The sequence below is a fragment of the Clytia hemisphaerica genome, unplaced genomic scaffold (assembly GCF_902728285.1).
Source record: "Clytia hemisphaerica strain Z4C2 unplaced genomic scaffold, Clytia hemisphaerica genome assembly, whole genome shotgun sequence".
In the NCBI taxonomy this organism is placed as follows: Eukaryota; Metazoa; Cnidaria; class Hydrozoa; order Leptothecata; family Clytiidae; genus Clytia; species Clytia hemisphaerica.
In genome coordinates, this window is record NW_027104246.1 from 89,221 (window position 1) to 115,522 (window position 26,302).

The 26,302-nt window shown below is 34.0% G+C and overlaps 2 protein-coding genes across 3 annotated transcripts; one reads left to right on the forward strand and one right to left on the reverse strand.

Annotated features, from left to right (window-relative positions):
* Positions 1-227: 227 nt before the first annotated feature.
* On the reverse strand, positions 228-26,132 carry LOC136816338 (probable methyltransferase-like protein 25). 2 transcript variants are annotated; one of them, XM_067072659.1, is made up of 11 exons: positions 25,648-26,132; positions 17,411-17,680; positions 16,943-17,081; positions 16,714-16,787; positions 16,520-16,549; positions 15,824-15,862; positions 15,394-15,422; positions 13,428-13,533; positions 2,890-2,964; positions 659-730; positions 228-418 (listed from the first exon to the last, which is right to left on the reverse strand). In XM_067072659.1, the coding sequence occupies exons 1-11, from the start codon at positions 26,104-26,106 to the stop codon at positions 338-340; spliced, it is 1,374 nt and encodes a 457-aa protein (XP_066928760.1). In that variant the 5' UTR covers positions 26,107-26,132; the 3' UTR covers positions 228-337. The 2 variants fall into 2 exon arrangements, with proteins under 2 accessions (XP_066928760.1, XP_066928761.1); XM_067072660.1 differs by lacking the exons at positions 228-418; positions 659-730 and adding an exon at positions 8,004-8,068 and having other exon boundaries at positions 2,901-2,964.
* On the forward strand, positions 11,728-13,151 carry LOC136816327 (uncharacterized). The gene is made up of 3 exons (XM_067072651.1): positions 11,728-12,044; positions 12,206-12,774; positions 12,924-13,151. The coding sequence occupies exons 1-3, from the start codon at positions 11,794-11,796 to the stop codon at positions 13,142-13,144; spliced, it is 1,041 nt and encodes a 346-aa protein (XP_066928752.1). The 5' UTR covers positions 11,728-11,793; the 3' UTR covers positions 13,145-13,151.
* Positions 26,133-26,302: the final 170 nt, after the last annotated feature.

Here is a 26,302-nt window from a genome sequence, read left to right on the forward strand (position 1 = left end):
TTCGTATTGTTACAGTATATAGGCAGATACCTTTTTCTGTAGATAAAGATATGTTTTACATTACAACTAATCTCACTTCATTTCGAGGCTCAATCAAGTACGGCTGCCCAAGGAAATGGTTATCAAAAGGGTTCGAAACTTGTTGGGGCAATATATAGAAAGGCAATGTAAGCCAGTCATTAGTCTATTGATGTGTTTGAAAGTCATAAAATACTCAAGAATGTCACGTGACATTTATTTGTATATTTTTCTTTATTATGAAAAAAATCGATGGTTAAAAAAACTACACTGTAATCCGATTTTCTCGATATCTCTATTTTGCCACGTTTATAGCTCTTTAATGAGAGCAGAATATAGCATAGCAACGTGGTGAAGTGACTTGATCAAAAACACGAATAGCTGCAACGTCCGTAAATTCCTGAAAAAGGAAAATAATATTCACTCCTCTCTCTGAGTAGAAAAAAAGCTGGTGACGGCTAGTATAGGTTATCCTCTCTTGTGTTTTAAAACGGATAGAAGTCCGAAAATGAATTTTATAACTTTCTGATGTATTTTTGACCATATAGGAAAAACATATTTGTCCAAAATTTTTGGATTATAGCCTTTGGAGATCGAAACTCAATATATCAAAATTGTATCGGGGAAAGACTCGCCTTACCTTTTCTAATAGGAAGGCCACTCGATCAAGAATAATGATTCTTTCCAAGAACGGAGCAAGCTGCATTCGTATCTAGAAAAAGAAAAAAAGGAAGGATTAATTAGCTCTCAATGACCGAAACCCTGAAAAATATGAGAACCAAGAGAAAAAACCTGTGCATTTTGAAAAAAGATTTTCTCAAAATTCTGATTACCTCAGCAAAAAATAGGATTTTTTCATTTTCACTAATTTCTGCTGACGTCATCAAAACTTCAAAAAAATTTTTTTTCAAATGATCGACATTAGTGAGATACATCTTTGATGAAAGTTTGAAGACGATTCTTGGGAAATTCAATTTTTAGTTTTTATGACGTCATCGATTATGACGTCATAATCAGTTTTTGCGGTTTCTCGCGAAAATTAGCGAAACAAAAATTAGGTTCACATCAGGTTAGAAACTACATGATAGTACCCTTCATGTTCAGTCATTTGTTTGGTCATTTTCTGTCGACCAATATGCGATCTAAAAATTATGGTAATTTTCAGTTTTTGAGACATGCCATAACTTAACCGAGTGATCAATTCCAAAAGTTTTAGACTCATGGTGAGGCATTTTATGATGTCAATTTTCAGTACAAAACCCTAGCAAAAAAATCTGGCTCTGAATATTTTCTGCTATTCTATTGGTGAATGAGCCAAATTACACCCTCTTGACAACCCCTTTTCCAAACTCGAACTCAGTCCCTTACTCCCCTTTTTTATTCTTATGATTTTTCTCTGAAACATCCTTTGTCTTTCGATGTGACGAAAAGAGAATTCCCAACTACGGGTGTAAGAATTACTTTTTCCACTAAACCAACTAACATAATACTAGCACAGAAAACTGAATTGTTTTTAAAATTGTGTCAATTAAACCCCAAAAATGGTCAGAATTTGCGAAAAATCCGTCAATTTTCTTAGTGAAGTCATTAACTTTGCAGTAAGATTTACATTGTTAGAACAGGCTCAAAGGTAGGAATAAAATTTCGCGGGGATTAAATTTCACTAATTTCACGGATTTGTGTGTCATCAGTCCAAATGAATACATATTTGGAAAGAAATTTTCCGTAAAGTATTTTCAAACAAAACTCAAAAATGTCGAATAAACTACTTTTTAGATATTTACTGACATTCAAAGAAGCTCTAATAATTGTATTAAAAGGCACAAAAAAAATTGTTTATCCCAAAAGTGCCAAAATTTCAGTTACTTCGTTTTAAGTTACATCTTTTGAGCATGGATTGAGAATGTAAATCTCACTTGCTATTTGATGACGTCACCAGGAAATATGGAGGGTGAATTTTAGGCTATTTCGAAATATTTTAGGGAAACTTACTGACAAATTTCACCTTACTTCCTTAACAGTACTTGCGAAATTTGTAAACAAACTGTATGCAGCGGATACCAAATCAAAACAAATGTCACATGTCAAAATAAACAAGCAACATGCTGAATGGACCTACCTAATGATTAACATCAGATGAAAATAAGAAAAAAGTGACAATAATTGTACAAAAATTCAGAATGGAAAAATAAAGCTTGTGTGTTGAATAATGTAAAATGGTAAAAAGGAATTTCCCCAAATACGAAAATCACTTAAACCATCCAGGCCCAAAAAACCTTTTAAGCTGTTTTTGGCCCAAATTTGCCCAAAACAAGTTTCCCTAAAAATCTGGCTCCGTCACATCATTTTTAGGTAGTTTTTGGCCCAAATTTGCCCAAATAAATTTTTTCTCAAAAATCGGGCTCCGTCATGTTCTGGGCATTCCCCTTTTGCATCATTGTGCAAAAAATCAGAAAAAACTAATGAGCCAATCCTGAGAAAAGCTGGTAACAGACGGACGAACGGACATGGGTTAATTTATAGAACCTCTACCGGGGTACCCGGAGGTAGGTCCAAAAATCAAACCAAATATAGCTAATTTTGATTGTTCAATTGTTTTACAAGTTTGTTTTGGACACGTGATTTTAATTGTTCTCTTTAATGACACGTGGTTCGCGCTTACATTTTACTACTTTTATGTCCCTTTAATCATGATCTTTCACATAAAACAGTCGAAGAAATCTGTTTTGAACGGTTTTGTACTGAAAATTAACGCCATCATAAAATGCCCAAAAAAGGGTCCAAAACTTTTCGAACATTTAGTGCAAAATTTTTCAGTCACATTTTTCCAAGATATATAATTTACCAATCATCATACAAGAAAATAGTTACCCAGTGGAATTCTTTCATTTGCTCCCAGATTCCTTGATAAGTTTCGAAGTAGGTATTTTCATCCTCTATCGACAGCTGAAAATAGAGTGAAAGCATTTGACCTGATAAATTTCGTGAAAGTTAATTAAAGTAAAAAAAAATAAGCAATTCGGAAAATTCGTTGGCAAAAAATTTCTCCAATTTCCAAAAAATTCGTCACTTTTCACCAATGAATTTTTAATTAAAGTCAGAGCAACGGTTTCGGTTAAGGACGATGAATTGTTTTCGTAAGCTATCCCCCTTGATAAGGGCCGTATTGAAGATGATGCTCATACAAGCAAAATGATGGATTCAAAGTAAAGGTAAAAGAGCCCCCTCCCCCAGCGGACTCACGCATTCACGCATCTTCTTTTTCGAAATTCACACACTCATGCAAATTTTTCTCGACTTTCAAACAAACCCGAATTTTCAGAGAATCAGTAAATTTTTCAGTAAAAATCAGGGAAATTTGTACAAAAAATTTCACGTGGAAAATTCACGTGTACTCTGAGCTACAAAATAAACAGAAAAATGTAAAGTTATGTGCATTTAAAACACTATAGATTCCACACTCACAAAAGCAGTAATGATGGGACAGTGATAGAAGAAGAATTTTAGTTTAAAACCAAACGAAAAACTCATAAATGCCATATGGGAAGATTTTTCGATTTTTAAATGCTCGCGAAAAATTCTTGACAAAATAAAAAATCTGTAAAACTTCAAACTTTGAATAATATGTAACTTTTATGACAATTTTTAGCCTGCTAAAAGACTAATAAGTCCAAAGACAAATGTTTCAAGCCAATCCAAGAAGTATTTGTCCCTCTAAGCCATTTTTCATGGGAAAATTCTCAATTTTACGTCTTGATTCGTGAAAGTTTATGCTCGCGAATTTCGCAATTTTTCGTCCTCGCGAAAGTTTCTGATCGCGAAAGTTTGTACGCCTAAAGTAACTTGCCAGCTGGAAATATTTCGAATCCTAGAAGAGATCATAAAAATTAGTTTCCTTGAAATGATCTTTTCTTACATGCCAGCTAGAAATTTTTTAACACTGCAAAGACGCTTCATAGTTGGACATAAATTAGAAAAAAGAGTTTGCAAATACGGACAATTTATGACTTCTTTTACCAAGTATTGCTCCTTGTAACACTCTTTATGTATTCTTTATTGCAATTGTTTATTTGTTGTTTTTTTTTACTTCTGTTTTCCCCTCGGCATAAATAAGATGCTTCAACCCCCACAAAATTTTCAAATCTTTCCAAGAGTTTCCGAAAGTTTTTCTGTATGTGCATCATCCTCGAGAAAGGCGGAGAAGGTGAAAGCTTTGAGAAAAATGCCTTGTTTGAGCTGTGGCAGCTCATATCGATTCACATATGATGGAATGTTTTTACAGGGATGCCTAACCTTGTAAAGAAGTGCTTTTTACATAATGGAAATACATTTCCTGATGCATAAAATGGCTTTGTGTCTCTATTCATTACAACCAATTTAATAATCTAGTTTTCTCCTTATTTTTGACATTTTTAAAGATTGATATTTTTTTGAACATAACTTTTTAACCAATGAAGCAAAATTAAACAAGTGATACTTTTATGGACCTACCTGGTTATGCATTTAACACATTTATAATTTATATCTACGTGAGCGTGACCATTAAAAAATCAGTCAGAACACAAATAGTGACGATCTATCAAAATGAGTCGTTTGTTTCTTATAAAAAAACGTTTAGAAACCAAAATTTCATGCTCTTGAAATATTCTTTCATATTCAAGACTTCGTGAGCAAAAAAACATATCTCATCAAAAAATTCAGTAATTTTAAGATCATTGATGTATGCTTATTAATAGTGATTCTTATAGATAAAGATGCGTTTTTGAGCTGAAAAATTCATCTTTAACAAAAATCTGCTCGAGCCATGTTTTACCTACTTTCATGCAAAAAATCAGAAAAAAACAATGATCCAATATTTCACAAAGTCCAAAAAACCCTCTTTTTAGCTGAAATTTACCCCAAATTTGTTTTACAAAAATCGAGCTCCGTCACATTCGAGGGTTTATAGTTATGCATCTTTGTGCAATAAAGAGCCAATCTCGAGAAAAGCTAATACCTAAGTAATTGATAATGTGCTTATAAAAAAATATCGAGTTCGGCCAGTTTTTCTATAAAACACGCCAAGCAACCAAAATTTCATGTCTAAACACATATATTATTTAAAAGTAAGCCCTCCTGATAAAAAAAAACATCTATCTCATCATAATAATTGAGTAATTTGAGTAAGAACATTGATGTATGCTTATTAATAGTGATTCTTATAGATAAACATGCGTTTTTTGAGCCAACAAAATTTTTTCGCAAAAATCTGCTTGAGCCATCTTTTACCTATGACCTTACTTTCATCTAAAAATTTTTTTCGAAAATCGGGCTCCGTCACATTCGAGGGTTTATAGTTATGCATCTTTGTGCAAAAAATCATGAGCCAATATCGAGAAAAGCTAGTAACTAAGGAACGAACGGACGAACGAACGAACATACAACGGTTAATTTATAGGACCTCCACCGGGGTAGGTCCAAAAGTAATACACCAAATTTTAAGTTAGGCTTTCTTCTAAATTATTCCGAAACAATCTTTGAAAAATCTTTCTGCTACTGCCTTCAATATAAATTCAAAGAGGGTAACTTATTTGTGGCACACCCGGTATGGTCTCGCTGAAAAGTCCGTATTTGCAAACTCTTTTTTCTAATTTATGTCCAACAGGAAAAACGTAATCTGTTCTATGAAGCGTCTTTGCAGTGTTAAAAAAATTTCTAGCTGGCATGTAAGAAAAGATCATTTCAAGGAAACTAATTTTCATGATCTCTTCTAGGATTCGAAATATTTCCAGCTGGCAAGTTACTTTAGGCGTACAAACTTTCGCGAGCAGAAACTTTCGCGAGGACGAAAAATTGCGAAATTCGCGAGCATAAACTTTCACGAATCAAGACGTAAAATTGAGAATTTTCCCATAAAAAATGGCTTAGAGGGACAAATACTTCTTGGATTGGCTTGAAACATTTGTCTTTGGACTTATTAGTCTTTTAGCAGGCTAAAAATTGTCATAAAAGTTTGAAGTTTTACAGATTTTTTATTTTGTCAAGAATTTTTCGCGAGCATGAACTTTCGCAATTGGTCCTTCATGGAATTTTTAAAGACATTTAAAAAGGGACCTTGAAAAACGGATATGTGGGCAAGCAAAGAGGAGTCTAAAAAGATTTTGGAGACATGTTCGTAACTCCATGAAAACAAAATCTGGGATCTTGCCTCTACTGCGTAACCCAAAGGATAAATCTTCTCTTTGCTATACGGACGAAGACAAAGCTAATATATACAGGATCAGTTCTGTAGTGTATTCACCAAAGAGCCCGATGATAGTCTTCCGGAGTTTCAATCACGCACCGATTCTAAAGTAGAGCTTAATCTCACTTTGGAAATGGTCAAAAAAGAACTTAAAGATCTCAACCCAAATAAATCAATTGGTCCGGACGAAATTCATCCAATTATGTTGAAGGAGCTAGCGGATTACATAGCTGTCCCGTCCACACAATCATGACTAAATCATTTGATGAAAGTACTCTGCCAGACGGATGGAAGGTTGCACATGTGTCACCAATATATAAAAAAGGGAGCAAAAATCTAGCTGAAAATTACAGACCAGTCAGTCTTACATCCATCACAGACTGATGGAAAGAGCGCTAAGGGACCAAATCATGAAACATCTGGTAAATGAAAAACTATTTTCCAGTAAACAACATGGGTTCATGCCAAAGAGATCAACGGTAACACAATTACTTACATACCTTGATAAATGTGCGGATTCGATCTCAAACAATAAAGTAGTTGACGTGATTTATTTTGAATTTGACACCGTACCACACCGCAGACTGCTGAAAAAGCTGAATGCTTATGGGGTCAAAGGGTCGGAGCTCAACTGGATACAGTCCTTTCTCATTGACCGTTATCAATATGTAAAGGTAAACGGAACATTGTCGAGAAGATGTAAAGTTATGAGTGGAGTTCCACAAGGAAGTGTACTTGGTCCACTACTTTCCGTTTTGTACATCAATGATTTACCAGAGGCTACGAAAGTAGAAATGTTCCTGTTTGCTGACGATACAAAACTGGTCGAAGAAATAAAGAAGATGCGCTCAGGCTACAGGAAGACATTGATGCCATGGGAAATTGGTCAAAGGACTGGCTTTTAGAATTTCATCCGACCAAATGTCATGTTTTAACACTGGGTAAATTTTGGAACATCAAATATGCCCATCCCTATACCATAGCAGGATCTGTTCTAGAACATGTTGACCAAGAAAAAGATCTAGGATTGATAATCGATAGTGACCTGACCTTTGAAGCCCATATATTCAGTAAAATCCAGTCAAATCAAAGCTAACTCTATCGTTGGCTTGATTAGCAGGAGCTTCAAATTTCCCTCACCAGATATGTTTCGAACGCTTTCCATTGCATTTGTCAGACCCCATTTGGAATATGCACATGTAGTATGGTCTCCAAGGCTAATCAAACATATCAATGCAATCGAGGGCGTCCAACGAAGAGCTACAAGGCTAGTTAGTTGCTATAGAAACTACTCATACGAAGATCGGCTACGACTCATCAATCTACCCAGCCTAAAGACCAAGCGGCAAGTTGGTGATATGGTGGAAGTTTTCAAGAACCTCCACATTTATGACGAGTCTATAAGGTCAGAGAAATTTACTCCTCGGACACGACCACGACGTCAGCATGATTACGAGCTTCAAAGGATCTTTGCTAATGACGGTAAAGCAACTCTCTTTTTTAAAGGAGTGTGAAACCTTGGAATGATCTAGAAGAATATATAGTTGAAGCACCATCCTTACAAGTCTTCAAAGAGCGTTTGATAAAAGAATGGGAGGAAAAAGTTCTGTTTCATAGAGGTCAATGACGTCAATAGACCTGTGAAATATATTGCTATAAAATAAAAAAATAAAATAAAGTTTTTACTTTACGAGATAGTGAAAAAAATTGGCAAATTTGAGCCCGTAAGCCTTATCAAGCTTGGTTGATTATAAAAAATTACCTTAAATGTAGGTTAAATTTATGCTTGATACTGGATTGAAAATTGGGACTTCGAGAATTTCGAGCCTAAAATTATTAAGTTATAGCTTTATAGTATATCATGGGCGATCAAATATAGGTTTGTGGCCCCTGAAATTTAGACTCTGATTAAATCTAAGTTTGAACCAGAGTGTTATAAAAACGAAAAACTTGCCCATTTTCGATATCTGATAAATGCATACGCTAACTAACGTAAAATCTGCTGTTTTACACTGAGGAACATTGAATAATGGTGCTTCAAGTCAAAAGTTTACGACTAAAGCTTCACTCAATCAGAAGATATCCGACTATAAAGAAGTAATTTTTCACTTACTTTGTATACTTAAATAACTTTGCTTTAAAAATTTATACGCTGAAATACGAAATTTTGACGTTTTAGCCGATTCAGAAATAATTCATTGTAATTTTTGTAAAGTTTTATCGATGGAGACATATTTAGATGGTTTTCTTTTCATTTCCACTTTCAGAATTTCAAAAACTTATTTAAGAACCTTTCTCGATAATTAGGGAGCTATAATCAGTCAAATACGATTTTTGGCTAATCTAATTGCTCATTTTTGAAATGCTTATTAAGATTTCCAAATTCGGCAATTCGCCAAATCAAATCCCCGCCAAATTTTTCGAAATTTCTCTTTCGCCAAATTAAATCCTCGCCAAATTAAATCCTCGCCAAATTAAATCCCCGCCAAAATTAAAGGAAAATCATGTTTTTTATCGAGAAATTTCAGAAAACGATTTTTGCCTTTCTTAAGGGCTCTGGACATACCCAATTTTTCGATTTTACACCAACTTAAATGACAATTTCTTCATTTTAAAACGAATAATGTATAACTTTTTTTATATGTCCTTTTAAACCTACCTTTTTAGAATTTAAAAATCGAAAAATTGAGATGAAAAAATTAAATGAAGAAGAAAACGAAGAGTTTTTCGAAGAAGAGTATTTCACCTTTCAAAGCCCTAATCTCGGTAAACAATTTGGAATTTTTTTTGGTTCAGGTGATTTAGTAGCTAAAAACGTAATTTCGGAAAATTTTTGTGGAAGTATCTTTCCTTTAAAATCTCCAAAAAACCTCATTTTTGGCAATTTTCTCCACTAAATTCCCATACAAAAACAGCTATAACTTGGGATATAGCCAAATAGAAAATTTTTCCGAAAAAGTCTAAAAAAAGAAATTATTTGTCATTTACTTAAAAAAAGTTTGAAACAATAAAATGATCTCCCCAAGGAGATTAGGCTTTTTTTGTGAAAAGTATATGAATAGCGTCGTTTTGACGTTTTATTAAGGTCCATGCTACACTTATTCCTTAATTACTCATGATGTAATTACTTAAATTCATTTTTTCAAAAGCAGTTTGTTTTTAAACATGTCAAAGAAGCGAAAACATAAGGTTTTATCTTCAAATTCTGAAATTGATTTTTCACTATGACCAGAGCCCTTAAGCCTGCTTAAGCCGATCGTGTATTAACCGTATATATTTTAACAAACTATTTTTACCTTTATTACCGATCTTATGGTACACGTATTATTTTTTCTATTCTGAGCTTCAACAAAACACCTTAATAAAAAACTTGTTCTTTTTTGTCTTTCACCAAATTAAATCCACGCCAAAATTTATCCACTTAAGGTATGAAGTACTCGAGAAAATCCAACAATGTAGGATAGAATAAATTAGTTAAATACAAACCAACATTTTATACTGTATGTAGTTTAAACCAATGACCTCAATTCTAGGCCACCATTATGGTAAGTAGAATGTTCCAGTTTTGACACAACATTGCTTCGTTCTTTTTTTACCTGGCAGAAACAACAAAAATCTGGCGGACTGTTTTACGCCTAGGCAAAAGCATATTACCATATACTACCGGGCTACTTAATCGCGTCATCCAGTCTATAAAAAAGGCTTTAAGTGGACCCCGGGCTAACTTAAGGTATGAAGTACTCGAGAAAATCCAATAATGTAGGTCAGAATAAATTAGTTAAATACAAACCAACATTTTATACTGTATGTAGTTTAAACCAATGACCTCACTTCTAGGCCACCATTATGGTAAGTAGAATGTTCCAGTTTTGACATAACCGTCCCTTTCGAAAAAAAACCTATTACTCTTTAATTAAAGATATGACACGAAGGTCCAGGTAGGTCATAAAACTAATTCCTATTGAGATTACAGGCTTTTTGTAAAAAATGTGACAATTTATCAAAACATTATTTTTATGGCGAAAATAAAAAAAGGAGTGTTTCAGATTATGGTTTTTGATACATTGATACAAGTAGTTGATACATTAGTATTCAGGGCTTACTTCATACTGTTTGTACATAAAAGTTATCTTTAAAGTTCTATTTCAATGATTTTAAGTTATCAAAAATAGCAAAAAAAACTTTTTTCCGGCCAGTCGCATATGAGAGCTTTTTTCCTTCACCCGTATTCCGGAAACACTACATTTTTTTATTTTCGTCTTATGATAAAATTTTTGATAATTCATTAACGAATTATTTAAAAAGCAGCATATGAAGGCAGTATGTCAAATAGAACATGAATGTCAACAGAACATATCGTTGCGACCAGGTTACCAACCATAAAGCTAACGAAGTTTGATTTGAAAACGGAATTTTTTTATTTTTCAGAGAAAATACATCATCTTTAATTTGAGAATAAGGAAAAAGGTGAAAATAATTTCTGTTGAATCTTAGAAAAGTCATATTGTTTTATTGTTTCTTTTTCAAGTGCATAGTTTTATAACTACAATCAACCGCTGAAATATTAACAATTTGGGTATTCTAACGGTTCTTAGAATTTAAAGCTCGGGCAAAAATTGTGATTTCAGTACTTCCACTTTCTTTCATTGGATTTTTCTATTTGACAGAGGTTAAATGGTTTGAGACTATATTCTTAGCCTTATTGGAATATTTTTGAACTCAGAGTTAAACTCTTCTTTCCAACTGTATTTTAACCGTTCGTGCATCTTCCCTTTTTTTTTACTAGGGGAAGCATCTTGAGGGGGGGGGAGGAGCCTCGTGGTAGATTGATAATTGAAGATGATTTACAAAATTTGGATTCAGCCACCTGTTAGTATTTCACAGACCAAAATGTAAACTTGACCAAAATCATGCATTGTACTGATTGATTTGTTCGATTTGACTGAAATTTGTTTCTGAAGGCTGATTTTTCAAATAAAAGAGACTAGTAACAGTAAAAAATCGTTTCCATGAGTATTTGGTACATTGCTGACCTGTAAAAAAACGTTGACCACCTGCCGGAACTCAGGAACTACTGGACTTTTTGACTTGAAATTGTTAGTGATAGATATTGACCATTTGAGGCAGTATGCGAAATTTCAATCCAGTCACGTGAGCGGTTGGTTTTTTACAGACCGGTCCGTTTTTACCTAAAATGCTCACTTTCAGCATAACTACTCGTGCGATTATGCTGAAATTTTGGCAGCAAGTTTGTATTATCATAAACTAACACTTGTCAAAATTTCAAGTCAATGGCATTTTCCAATCACTAGATACAGTATCATAGGGCTGTTTAGGCAAAAAAGGGCTATTTTGTACCGGTCTGTAAAATACACGATACCAATAGGTGACAAAGAATTGACCCTCTGCCCCAAAATAAATGTCACGTTGCCAAAAAAAATGCCAATTCATATTTGGTGCACACTTGAAAATTTTTAAGTAAATTGGATAAATATTTCAAAAGTTGTATGTTAATTAGATCAGGATAAACAAAATCATCTTAACTGCATACGATGGGAACACTAAACAATGACCCCATACAAACATTGATGGAAAAGTTGAGGTCTCTGAAGGAAACTGGTGAAGTTCTGGCATGTTTATCAGAAAAGGAAAACCACCACACATTCCTTCAATGGCGATTAAAAGAACTGATGACCAAACAACCCGATGAAAAAGTTGTTGACTGCCAAACGTTTGACTGGATATTATCTGATGTTGAAATCCTCGAGTATCTTCTGTGCAGTGGCTACGTTCAAAATAATAGGTAAAGACCAATTTTAGCTAGTATTAGCTAGTAAGCCTATTAAATTCTGTTATCAAACAAAAAACTTACACCATCTCATTAACCTGTCGCCAGACTCGCCAAATTTACCCCCCCCCCCTTGAGTTAGTCAAATAAGATAAAATCTTCCTTGAACTTTCCAGGTGGGTCAGTGTCATCAACATTTTGACATCTCTGATCAACGTTGATACTTTAAACATCAAAACGAAGGCGTATAACAAGAGGCTTGCAGTTGCTGTTGCTCTTTCATTCGCTAATGAAATCAAAACTTTAGCAAGTAACGGGAAACTAGCAATCAACCATATCCATCGATATTCTACGTACAAACAGTGGGCGGATCAGAATGATTTATTTTCTGTTCATGCGCGTTTAAGTCCCTGGTTACTTAGATTTGTTGTGAGCAGTAATGCAGAAGCCAAAGAATTGAAATGGGTCAGAGAGAATGTGAATTCCAAAAGTCTGTCTCCAGATAACATCGGAGAAGCTGCTCAAACTATGGTCACATTAAAAAATAATGGTGTCAAAAGACCACTGACGTTGCCGTCCTTGAAAAGTCGTGGAGCTGCCGAAAACAAAGGGATATCGTATTTTTGTGTTGGAATGTGCCAAGGGTTCGGAATACCAGCATGTGTAATCGAACAGCCTGGACATTCTTCATTTGTTTGGTGGAGAAATGGTGAATGGGAATCGGGCAATGTGAAAGATGGTATAGGTAGGTTAAAATTAATGTTTCGTAAAATGTTTTATTGTTAATTGCATCAAACTCAATGAGAAAGTCCATATGCTAATTTCTCGATAGAAACACCGAGCATCATTCGGGATTCAAGATCGATATAAATCACTAACGTTTTTATTCAACAGATATGTGCGATAGTACTTTGGAAGGACAATGGAGTTGGAATGAACGCGCAGATTATCACTTTCTTTTTGATGAAGCAAATAAAGTATTTGACAAGTATGTCACGTCAGAGAAGATCAGATGGATTTGCGAGGAGCTGGAGAACGAGATCGTTCATACACAACTCCTTGATCACGCCACAATGATATGCCCAAAGAATTATTTATTATCGAAAAAGAATTAAACAACTAGTCCTAAAATTATATTTTATTTCAACCTTTTTAAGCTTTTAGTAAGAAGTTTCAACTCCCGTGTTCGACTAAAACTTTTAACGAATTCATGCTCCTTGATTTAGCTGACTCTTTTTAAAGGTCTGTGATTCAAACTAGACTTTAACCAGCAAATTTACAACAAGGAATGTTCGAATCCACTCAAGATCTCGAAACATCGGCAAAAGCGATCTTCTTCGAAAAAACGGCTCAAATATATGAGATCGATTCAAAACATAAAAAACTAAATTCGCATACCCTTTGGTCAAGTAGCGGACATCGTTTTCGGACAGTTTCCATGTATTTTCTGAATGAGATTTCTTTCTTGCCCAATTTCCGTAATTTGATTTGATTGATTTCATCGCTAAATAAGAAAAAATTAAAGAAACTCATTTCGTAAAAGAGTACATGAGGAGCGCATAAGATCTAAAATTAAGAGCTCTCGTACAGCTTCTCATACAGAATACTTATCATCAACAGTGTATAACATTTTTTTAAGAAGGCCGATTTAAAATGTAACAAGTGATACTTTTATGGACCTACCTGGTTATGCATTTAACACATATATAATTGATATCTAAGTGAGCGTGGCCATTCAACAATCATTCAGAACACAAATAGTGACGATCTATTAAAATTAGTCGTTTGTTTCTTATAAAAAAAACGTTTAGAAACCAAAATTTCATACTCTTGAAATATTCTTTCATATTCAAGACTTCGTGAGCAAAAAAAACATATCTCATCAAAAATTGAGTAATTTGGCTAAGAAAATTGATGTATGCTTATTAACAGTGATTCTTATAGATAAACGTGCGTTATTTGAGCTGAAAAATTCGTTTTTTACAAAAATCGGCTTGAGCCATCTTTTACCTACTTTCATACAAAAAATCAGAAAAAATTAATGATCCAATTTTTCACAAAGTCCAAAAAACCCTTTTTTAGCCGTTTTTTGGCCCAAATTTGCCAAAAAAATTCTTTTTTCAAAAATCAGGCTCCATCACATTCGAGGGTTTATAGTTATGCATCTTTGTGCAAAAAATCATAAAGAATGAAAGCGCCAACCTCGAGAAAAGCTAATACCTAAGTAATTTATAATGTGCTTATAAAAAAATATCGAATTTGGCCAGTTTTTCTATAAAAACACGCCAAGCAGCCAAAATTGCATGTCTAAACACACATATTCATCAAAAGTAAGCCCTCATGAGCAAAAAAAAAACATCTATCACATAAAGAAATGAGTAATTTGACTGAAAACATTGATGTATGCTTATTTATGGCGATTCTTATAGATAAAGATGCGTTTTTTGAGCCAAAAATTTTCTTTTGCAAAAATCTGCTTGAGTCATCTTTTACCTATGATGGTTCCCTACTTTCATACAAAAATCAGAAAAAGTTAATTATCCAATTTTTCACAAAGTCCAAAAAACCCGTTTTTTAGCCCAAATTTACCCAAATAATTTTTTTTTCAAAAATCGAGCTCCATCACATTCGAGGGTTTATAGTTATGCATCTTTGTGCAAAAAATCATAAAGAATGAAAGCGCCAACCTCGAGAAAAGCTAATACCTAAGTAATTGATAATGTGCTTATAAAAAAATATCGAATTTGGCCAGTTTTTCTATAAAAACACGCCAAGCAGCCAAAATTTCATGTCTAAACACACATATTCATCAAAAGTAAGCCCTCATGAGTAAAAAAAAAACATCTATCACATAAAAAATGAGTAATTTGACTAAGAACATTGATGTATGCTTATTATTAGTGATTCTTATAGATAAAAATGCGTTTTTTGAGCCAAAATTTTTTTTTTGCAAAAATCTGCTAGAGCCATCTTTTACCTATGATGGTACCCTACTTTCATACAAAAAATCAGAAAAAATTAATGATCAAATTTTTCACAAAGTCCAAAAAAGTCCCTTTTTTTAGCCGTTTTTTGGCCCAAATTTGCCCAAAAAATTATTTTTTCAAAAATCGGGCTCCATCACATTCGAGGGTTTATTGTTATGCATCTTTGTGCAAAAAATCAGAAAAAACTAATGAGCCAATCTCGAGAAATGCTGGTAACTAACGAACGAACGAACATACAACGGTTAATTTATAGGACCTCCACCGGAGTAGGTCCAAAAGTTAAATCATTTCGAACTTATGACGATTATCAAGGAGTAAGTGACGAGATCCACTGCATTTGAAATGCGTAGTTTAATTTGCTTCAAGCGCGAACTTACTCTGGGAACCCCAAATCTTTGAATATTTTCTAAAACGATAAAGACATTGTAAAATAACCACAATATCATTCAAAATATTGTAAAATATTAGGTTTAAACTTTGTAGGCTTCTTTCCTTAAGTGAGAATTGAAAATAGAATTAATGACGTTGTTGTCAATATCTTTTAATCAAAGTTGTTACTTGTAGGTTCTTGAGCCAAAGTACGACAAATTTAAAGCCAATCTTTAAATATATGGAGATGTGCGATGATCTTGCAAAAGCAATGCAAAGTATTTCTCCATCATAAATTTTCTTTCTTAACACTTTTATACATCAAAGCGATGATTTTGTAAGCTCATAATTTTAGCGATTCAGACCTAACTTTTTGGCTTTAAGACCAACTTAATACGAAATGACCATAAAGTTTCGATATTAAAATTACTAAATTACCTGTAAAATAGCTCTGTACAATAGCGATTTGTTCAGCGTCTAAAATACAAATAAACAAGCAACATGCTGAATGGACCTACCTGATGATGAGAATCAGATGAAAATAGGACAAATAGCAAGAGAGTAAAGAAAGTGTAGTGATTAGCTTGAATTGATTTCTGTGAGTATCACAGCTCAAATTAAAATCGACCTGTGACGTATAGTTAAAGTCTTAAAACCCATGTTTAGGCACTTTTTGTCCCAAATTTACCGACAAAAATTATTTTTGATAACGGGCTTCATCAGATATTAAATATTACCATTTTACATCAAAGTGCAAAAAAATAGAAAAAAATAGAAAAAAATAGCAATCCCGGTGAGAGATGCTCTTTTTCCCTAAAATTGACATAAGGGAATTTCCCCAAGAACGAACGAACGAACGAACGAACAAAATATAGAACTTTACTGAACTTTACTTAAAAAGATATTAAGTAAAAAAATCCCAGGTTTTATTTACGTTACTGATGGATGCCAGAGAATATGCAAATTACATATAACCTTTCACATTCGAAAAGCAGACGATGCCAAGGTATTATATCTGGCGCTATCATCAGTACTAGGCATAAAAAAAGCTGATAATACATATCACAGGGAACGAGGTAAAAACACATTTTTACTATGAACTGAACGGTCATCAAGATAATAGTGTTCGTGTACCTGCCCAGTGTTGAGCCATCTTGATGGACACTAAAGAAGAGAAACAATGAAATCACTAAAGTATTTCAAAATTGCAATCAATGTTGACATTTCTTTTTCGAGGTAGCCACCCCCTTACATTTAATGCTAATTCAGGTTTTTGCTACGAATGTACGCCATTACGAGGTCAGTTGGGAGAGATGGCAATTTCTTACCTGACAAGCAAGCATCTTTTCACTTTTACCAAAGTTCAAACCACACTTCTTGCCATATTCGCTAATTGGAAAGCCTAAAATAGGTGAAGAAGGATAAACAAACAAAATCGTCAATGACGAACTTAAAGCGGGCTAGATTCATCACAAAACAGAGATCTCGTGTGGATCTAATTCATTCCAGTTTGATAAGAAACTAGTATTTATTAATAATAAGGCAAGTGAGACGAACCTTTTTCACTGATGAGGTTGTAACAGCAACCAACAATGCAGATAGCACGAAAATCTTTCTCTTTAACAAACGTCTTGATGGCTGATGTGGTCAAGTCACCACAAGCATGCAATCCAGTCAAAATATAATCAACACGCTCCTGAAAGCAAGATAGGGTAAGAATTATTGCGGGGTAGGATGATCGCTGCTAGAATTCTTACATAAAACATTGACTATGACAAACTGAATTAATTTATAAATAGGAAATCAAACAAAGGTATTGATTGTCTGAAGGGAGTCTGAAATCTTGGCCCTTTTCAAATAACCTGTTTCAGAATTGTTTTGCCCTATTGAATCGACGCTGCTGAAGCCTATAGCATTAGATTAACAATAATATTTTCTTGGCAGAAATCCACTCGATGCCCTCATTAGGCGTGTGCACATATAAATCTGAGGTTTAATAATTTGTTTTGTGAAATTATTATCCACCTCTACAAGTTCTGATGAGTTAAGATTCTCTTTGATGAGTGTGACCAAGGATTCAGTATCATCACTTGCTGGATCAGAAGCTTGTACAGTATGAGTGATTGTCTTATAGCGATCATAGGTCACACTGCGGTGAGCTGTTTTCATCTTCTCTTTCATATTTTCAGCAGACGACGAACAACCGAATTTCATCTCGATACCAAGAACATCACAATTATTATGTGACGTCATATGTTGACCAAGATAGCCTTTGCCGGAACCGAAATCAACTATCTAGAGGAAAAAATTAATTTTTAGCTTCTTGATTCTTGAATGAGGTTATTTTTGATACATCAGAAGCTTATATCAGACTGTCTCATCACCTAGGTCAGCCTAGGCTGCTGGCACCCACTAGCGGATTGGTGCTCCTATACTACCTGCAGTTTTGCAGAAGTTGGCGATTCTATGTCCAACCGATTTCGGTTGTTTGGCTTATTACAGGGTGGCCACGCTTATTTTAGATGAAAAATCCAGCCTTTTTGGTCAAAAACATCCTTTTTACCAGGTAATTTGAGCTCCTTCCCCAAAAAATCTGTACTTTTTTCCAGCTATAAGCGAGTGCAAAATTATTACAATTGGATACCCCTTAAAACCTACAAAAAATAGAGACACCCTCTATCTGAAAATTTAGGTGGGATTTTAGGCTGAAACTTTTTGTGTTGAAAGTACGCTGTCTATGGTTCCTACAAAATGTTTTTTCTCCAATAACTTTTTATATAATAGTTCTTTTGGTCTCAAATTTTCAGCAGTGATTCATATTCACTGCAAAGTAACTACAGTATATTGCCCCAAAACGTAGGTCGTCATTAAAATGAGGATTCTGACCTGTAGATTTTTAGACGATTTTTATTTATTTTGAAAGAATGATGGTTATACTTAAAAATGAGTATGTTTTTGATGGTTTGAGACAGATTCAAAATAACATATTTGCGTCTGAAGGAAGTATTTCAACACAAAAATTAGATAATAATTGCCTATAACTCACTCTAGCTCCTTGGAGATTGAAAATAAGTTATGAAAATGGGGTATAGGAAACTTTCTACACCTAATACCTTTCAGAAAATGCAGATACATCGGTGACTTTAGAAGATGAGTAAAAGATATATCATCTTAAAGGTCAACCAGTTTTTTGAGGCCCTAGAATCAGCATTGATAAAACCGAAAATTCTAAATATGAGTAACATAAAAAAGTCTTGAAATTCCGTTCCTACCAACTTGACTTAATAGTTTATAACAAAAAACTAACACTAGCGAGGTTAAGCAAGAAGCTATCTATTACGTACGGAATCTATTACGTGAGTTTTTCGCGGGCTAGAGCCCGAATCTCAAGGCTAACTCTGTCCCGTGAAATTTGACCTGTACGTCATAGCTTGGGGAGTGGATCTATTGCGCGAAATTCTCCAATCTCACGTAATAGATATCGATTAGGATATAAGCATGATCCACGGGAAATTTAGCTTACGGAGATTGGGCTGAATCGTTTAGGATCAAAAATCACCCGAAAAAAATGTAAACAGAAAAAAAACTTTAGTAAATTTTTTTGATTTTTGATAAGTTTGAGCTGAGAAAGCTAACAGTAGAAATTTTTTGAATCTCATCTGTGGAAAATATGATGCATACAAACAAAGTGAAAGGATTTATTGCACAAAAGAAGGTCAAGATGTAAGTGCAATAAGATAATATTTGCTGACTTTTTTATCAAACGAAAGCAAAACAAACAGAAGTTTCTTTCTGGTTCTTTTGTTTTTCTTCTCTTTTTTATCTTGCTTTTTATATGCTCTCAAAGTCCAAATACATTCAAAGTAACCATTACAATAAACAGCATGTAACCATATTTCTTTTTCATGTTTTTCAGTGTTTCTTTGGTGCCACCATCAAGTGCGAAGAAGCCAAAATAATGTCACCCACCCAAAGCAACAAACACGAAAAAGACTGCTCTGCCAAGCTCAAATAAATTTACCCTTCCACCCGAAGCATACAGCAGAAGAAATCTTTATTTATTGTTCCAATTTCAACTGCTACAACTAAGCAACGAGATTCAATTTCTGCTCTCCATCATCAACTATATTGTACGTACAAATCAGCCTGAGTAAGAACCTGATGTCACACAACCGCTGAAGCTCAAACCGTTCTCGAAAATTATATAAAGCTCTATCTTCTGGACAACCGCTACTGCTTTAAGTTCTTAATCCTTTACTGAAAAATTTTTATTGACTGGTCATCCTTCAACTTCTTCAACATTATAATGTTATGACGTTCCAGAAAGTTTGGTTTGATTCTAGAGACATCTCCTTTCCTAAAAAGGTGATATTGATACCTTGGAATGCAAAGAAGCAGAAGAAGGAACACCTTCCAGATATGAAACTCAAGACCTGGTTTGCACACCTTTTTTTTAAGAGTGTTTTTATTGGTAATGCTAATGGTGAAGCATTCATATAGAAATGCAGCATAATAAAATAAGGATGACAGACTGTTCCACTATGCTCTTACAGAATAATTTTTTGTTTATAAATAAAGCAGTAATTTTTGATTGGTACCTATGTAAACTAGTGATGAAATTATGAAATTATATATTTTTATTGCAATGTTAAGAATTCATTGAAGTATAGACATATTTTTTGTTTATAAAAATGTTGAATAAAAATAGAAAAGTAATATAGAGAAAACTCTGACTATGCTTGTCTAGTTTTAACTTTTGTGAAAACATTTGTCTTGGGAAAAAACTAAGTAGATTAAGATTGAAAGTAAGGGGATTTTATAGACCAAACCACCAACAAGAAAGCTGGAAAAGAAAGAAAGAAAAATAAAATTTTATAAGTTGGGGCCGAAAGTGACATACGGAAAAATAAACATTACGTCATACGTCATAGATCGCCTTTTTGCTTAACCACTTTTTTTTCTATGCCGTGAAGCTTTAGGAATCAGGCTAAAACGCCTCGGATCCAGTCTAAAAACTCACGTAATAGATTCCGTACGTAATAGATAGCTTCTTGCTTAACCTCGCTACTATATATAAAATTTTTCGCTGAATCAGCAAAAACGCTTATTAACCCTTGAAAACCGTGTTTTTCAGCCAGAAACAGCTATTTTGTCCAGTTTTTGCGCTTTTTGAAGCTCAATATCTCGAGTTAGGTACTGAAATCACCTATACTTGCAATATATCTCTAATCCTAATTTTTTGAGAGCGTTCCAAAAATATACAACAGGTCTCCGTTTTCTCGAGCTAAAATTTTCATTAATTTTTAACCCTATGATTTTTGCCTGAGAACGTCATATTTGTCCGAAAATCACACCAAAGTGTCCGAAAAAAAATTGGAAACATAGTAATTTCGATTCCCCTACCCCTTAGCTTTCCAAAAATGTATAACATGTGCTTCTAATAAAACAGTCGAGCGATTTTACAAAATGCCCTCTACTAGTGTGAAATAAGTGAAATTCTCGAAATTAGGTTTTTTTATGATTATGAAAGTACATTTATAAGAGGTTGTAAAAAGGTGAACTGAACAATATTAAATTAAGTTTGGTGGCTAAGAGAGCCCGAAGTGCAACTTTGTAGGTTTTAAGGGGTATCCACTGGTACTTCTAGATTTTCAATAGTCATTTCTTTCAAATCGATTATACAGATCTAAGCCACAGGGTCCTCCAGGGTTCAGATACCCCCAAAAAGTTTAGGTACCCCCAATAATTTTGGTACCCCTAAATCTTTTAGAATTCTTAGAATTCTAAAGTAGTCCTCCAACTTTGAGTTACTCCCTTGGTCAGCGAAATATATATTCTTCTCCTGGCTTGTTCTCCTTCACTGTGATTTAAACTACAGTGTACAAGAAGCAACCTGTGTGAAAAGGGAAAGGCAGACAAAGTTATAAAGTCTTCTGAATGAAAAGATTCGATTCAAAATTGGGTTAGTCAAGAAAAACTATCGAAAACTATCAAAAAAACTTTTCCGGTTTTTCCAGCTTTCCTGTTTGGAAAATGTACCTATTTCCAGTTTTTCCAGGTTTTCCAGTTTTTCCATCATGCGTGGCCACCCTGTAAAAATATCACTATTCGCCGAATCAAAGAAATAGAAGTAGAGAGAAGGAAAAACAACAAACCGCTGACCACATTTTCTCTATTCACTTGCGATTGTTATTTTAAACAATAGCCGTTTAGAGCTTGTTATGATTTTCTCCTCTTTCTGTGCGATTGTCGGTAAAACGACAATTACCGACAATTTGAAGTAAAGAAACCGACGATTTCTTGTAATCTACACAGTGCTTTACAGCTTAATTATGCTAGATACTAGAAAGAAATCAACTAGAAAAGATTCTAGAAGGCCTCTTTTACACCATAGAAAAAAAATGGATTCAAAAGCTTTTTTTATTTTGAAAATATCACATTTTTCAAGTCGACAGTGAAAAAAGACTTGTTTTGTATGTGTAGTTTTGGATTTGAAATATTTCGTTTACTATTTAGAATTGGAAAATGGGTGTTTGGATATGAGTCAAGCAATAATCGATCTTTCCTTTGCAGTTTATATCAGTCACCACCCCTAAGGCTAAATAGAAAAACTTTTTGAAAATATTTCAGCAATGTTATAATTTTTTTCGTTCGCCGCCATTTTGTTTTTCAAATCATAGAAGCGATTTTTGTTAAATGTGTTTTTTTTTTGTTGGAATATGAAACAATTTTCTTTCCTTTTTTAGAAAATGTTGTTAGTTAGAAATAAAAATAAGTGCTTAAAAATTCTTTGTCGTGGGTTGTTCTAAAACCATGGGTCATTTGAAAGAGTTGGAAAAATATTGCAGGCTGTGTAAAATCAAAATCAAAAGAGATGCAGCATATACTAAATTCAAAGCATGTGAAAATTTTAAAGATGTAAGTTATTTTCATTACTTTAAGCAGAAAATAAATTTAAACACTATCAGACAGACTATCCTGGTACATCCCTCAACTTCCTTTTTGGACTGCAGGTATAGATTGCCACATTCAATCCTCGAAACCAGGCATATTCTTTTACTACCACTGTTTCGAAACATTTACTCGACTAGCCAAATATTGAAAAAAGATCTGTGATAAATAAATCATGCATTACCATATTTTTTTTGATTATCAAGATGAGTTTCAGGCCTTGATATAATGCATGACATTTTACCATTTTGACTATTTTGCTTTTACATTTCAGGAAATTTATCTGTGTATGGAATCGCGTGCTTCAACGAGGACCAAAACGTATATCCAGTTCAGACTTATTTTTCGGTTGTAAACATTTTGTAAAAACGTATTAAGAATTTGCACATTTGTCGTCTCTCTGCTTCTCTTTTTTCTTAATTATTCGAAAGAGAGTTCAAAATCGTTAACATAATATCAAAATCAACTTCAATTATGCTAATTATGAAAATTATTTATTAAAAGATATATATCGAAACAACTCACAAATAAAAAGTTTCAAAAAGAAGAAAGAGATCCGGCTGTTGTTTTAAACAATTACTTTTAAGACAAGCGCGTGTCAATCAAATCGTTTTGAATTATGGTACCTGCTGTTATAACAAGCCCTCTACGGCTCAAAATGAATAGGATAAAAGATCGTTGTTTTTCCTTCTCTCTACTTCTATTTCTTTGGCCGAATCAAGATACACGCTTTTTGCTCCGGCCTAGGAGCCTTTAATTCTCTCTTCCGACGGTCAAGACATTTTTTGTTTGTTTATCTAATCCGATAATCTATTCCGATTTAATAAAAACGGATTATCTGGATTTCGATAATATTGCGAAAGTATTTAGAAAAAGATGGCTGCCGAAAGTGGGCTTAGCTGCAAATCTCAGTGAAAGATAGTGATCATTTTCATCATTATTCATGATGTTTTGGACATGATTTATGAGAAGTTCGATGCATACTGGTCTATAACAATGTGGAAAGACTTTGGAGAAATTTTAGCCATGAATCGTCAGCTGCTCGAGTGCTAAAATCTTGCATATGGCTAACTTCTCTAGTTTTATGGACACACAAAACCATAAAACTCTGTAACTTGACAATGGAATGAAACTTTCAAACACACATCCATTGGAATTCGAAAGAGAATACTAAAATTACAACATTACAGTACAAATTTGAAAACGATCTGAGCAGTTTTTGTGGTGTTATGTGTATGGCTGAAAATGATCCTGTTTTGTATTCATCATTTTTTGACTGGGCTACCGTTCCTTTTGATTTTTCAAACCCGACTCAGATATTTTACAAACATATCACTATGAGAATTCAATAAAGGATACTAAAACACAATTCCTATGTAAATTTGAACAAGATTGGAGAAATATTCACAGTATTATGGCTGAAAATGATCGTTTTTGGACTTTGTCGTAATTTCATCGCGGCTGGCGACCGTTCCTTTTGATTTTTTAAACCCGGCACAGATTTTTCACAAACATATCACTATGAGAATTCAGTAAAGAATACTAAAACACAATTCCTGTGTAAATTTGAACAAGATCGGAGAAATTTTCACAGTATTATGGCTGAAAATGAACGTTTTTGAACTTTTTGTATCGTACCGTCAACTGCTCCAACTTGGGACGAGTGTACGCAACATGGGACTTGTTGATATCTGGTCTGTATTTTCACTTACTGTAAAATCAAAAGAGAAATCTTGTATTTTTTTAATACGCGGTTCATTAAACTCAAATCTAATGACTTTTGAGGTTTGGTGAAATGTTGGTGGAATAGGCCCTCCCATGTTGCGTAAGATAGTCCCAAGTTGGAGCAGTTGACGGTAATTTCATCGCGGCTGGCGACCGTTCCTTTTGATTTTTCAAACCCGACACAGATTTTTTACAAACATATCACTATGAGAATTCAATAAAGGATACTAAAACACAATTCCTGTGTAAATTTGAACAAGATTGGAGAAATTTTTACAGTGTTATGGCTGAAAATGATCGTTTTTGGACTTTGTCGTAATTTCATCGCGGCTGGCGACCGTTCCTTTGATTTTTCAAACCCGACACAGATTTTTTACAAACATATCACTATGAGAATTCAGTAAAGGATACCAAAACACAATTCGTGTGTAAATTTGAACAAGATCGGAGAAATTTTCACAGTGTTATAACTGAAAATGATATTTTTTGGACTTTGTCGTAATTTCATTGGCTGGGGCGACCGTTCCTTTTGAAGATTTTGCAAACCCGAAACAGGTTTTTTCCAAATATACCACTATTTATTACATACACACTATTGTACCATTTTATTTGGTTTATCCTATTCTCCCCCAAGTACCGTAAGTTGGTCTAATGTCGACATCCGTCTTCTAATTTCGACATCCTTCTTTATAGACAGGAATAATAAGAAGGTCGGAATCACTGATAGACTAAAGATTTTTCCTCTCATCGCGCTAATCAAAGTCAATCATCAATTCAGACCTTCCTCAGTTTCTATTGTTCCTATCTCTAAAGAAAGGTGTCGAAGTTAGAAGACGGATGTCGACATTAGACCAACTTACGGTATTATCCCAACAGAAAAAATAATGCTTAGCTAAAAGCCCGTGGCCTCTAATTTAGGCTATTTTTCTCCCCGAAATTTTATCTGGACAATCAAATCAAGAACTTGGAAATATTGACTTCTAAATGTTTATCTCATTTAGCTCCAATTTTGAACTTTTTAGTCGAGGATGAGTGGGCGGGGGGTGGGGTTGGTTCTTTAGGCAAGAAAGTGCATGTGTAATCACTTAGAAGAGCTAAACTTCCAGCTGGTTTATTTATTCGTTAAGCTTATTTCTCATACTCGCTCTCCAATAGAATTATTACTTTGCTTTCTGATCTGTTCTGATTAGCAGTTTGTGGGCAACGTTCTAACACAACTAACTCAACAAGCTCATCTTTCACATCTTTTAATCTCTTAAGCCGGAGCTTCCAGCGCAGCTGGTTTATTTTTATAAGAATGGTGTTTTTTCATTTCTTCATGGATATTCTTAACTTTTTGGCGAAAATCATCCAAAAATATTATTACGGTATTCTTAGGTTAAGTTCGAAACTGACAATCTACAGGTTAAAATGCATTAAAAATGGCATTCTTAGGTTCAGTTGCTAAATTCCATGATGGTGATATTCTTACCATATTCTTAATTTTTTGGCCATTTTCATCATGGACATTCTTATAAAATTCTTATAAAAAAAAGGGTGTACAATGTATACAAAAACGCAGCTGCTCGGTAAAAAAATCAACAAACCTTTCTACACAAACTTTCATCTGCAATATCATTTAGCAGTTTCGATAAACACGAGACCTCATGCTCTTTCTTGACCGTAAGAAAACTATTCAAGTTCTTTTCGTTAATGTTTGTCTGTGCAGCCGTATCTCTCTTCTTACAATGACGGTGACATTTTCTTTGGGCGTTAATTGGTAGGTGGGCGTCAAGCTTGGTGGGGTGGGAGGCGTGTAAGTCCATTTTTTTCTCAAAATGTTTGCCAGAACCATAATAATAACAACAAGGCATTGTATTGTCAAAGTTTTCATCATCAAATTGTTTTGAAAGCTCTTCACGTGCATCCTGAGTATTTGACCAGACTTCAGTAATGATGAAATCGTTTAGATGGCTTTGTATAATAGTTGAGAATTTGGTGATGGTCGTGACAAGCTGATCAAGATCTGATTGTAAAGTTTCCAAGGATACATTGTGGTGTTCCATTTCTGTTTTATTCTATTTGTTTTTACTCTAAATGAAAACAAACACGAGAAAAAGGTGTGAAGGAAATAAAGAGGTTCAAACCAAGCATTAGATGACTGAAGGGAGTCCATTCTGATTTTGTGTGATGTTTTAAAGGGTTTTAAAGCGAGATTTCATATCAATATGAATTAATATCAAAGTGAAAAAATGTAACAGA

Bases quoted from the DNA above. Each gene is read 5' to 3' on its own strand.
- LOC136816338 (XM_067072659.1), bottom strand. From the start codon at position 26,106: ATGGAACACCACAATGTATCCTTGGAAACTTTACAATCAGATCTTGAT. The intron at 15,863-16,519 runs GTACACGAACAC...TTTGTATTTTAG, and splicing joins GATGGCTCAACACTGGGCAG to ACGCTGAACAAATCGCTATT. The intron at 419-658 runs GTAAGGCGAGTC...TTCCTTTTTCAG, and splicing joins TGGCCTTCCTATTAGAAAAG to GAATTTACGGACGTTGCAGC.
- LOC136816327 (XM_067072651.1), top strand. From the start codon at position 11,794: ATGGGAACACTAAACAATGACCCCATACAAACATTGATGGAAAAGTTG. The intron at 12,045-12,205 runs GTAAAGACCAAT...TGAACTTTCCAG, and splicing joins GGCTACGTTCAAAATAATAG to GTGGGTCAGTGTCATCAACA. The intron at 12,775-12,923 runs GTAGGTTAAAAT...TTTATTCAACAG, and splicing joins CAATGTGAAAGATGGTATAG to ATATGTGCGATAGTACTTTG.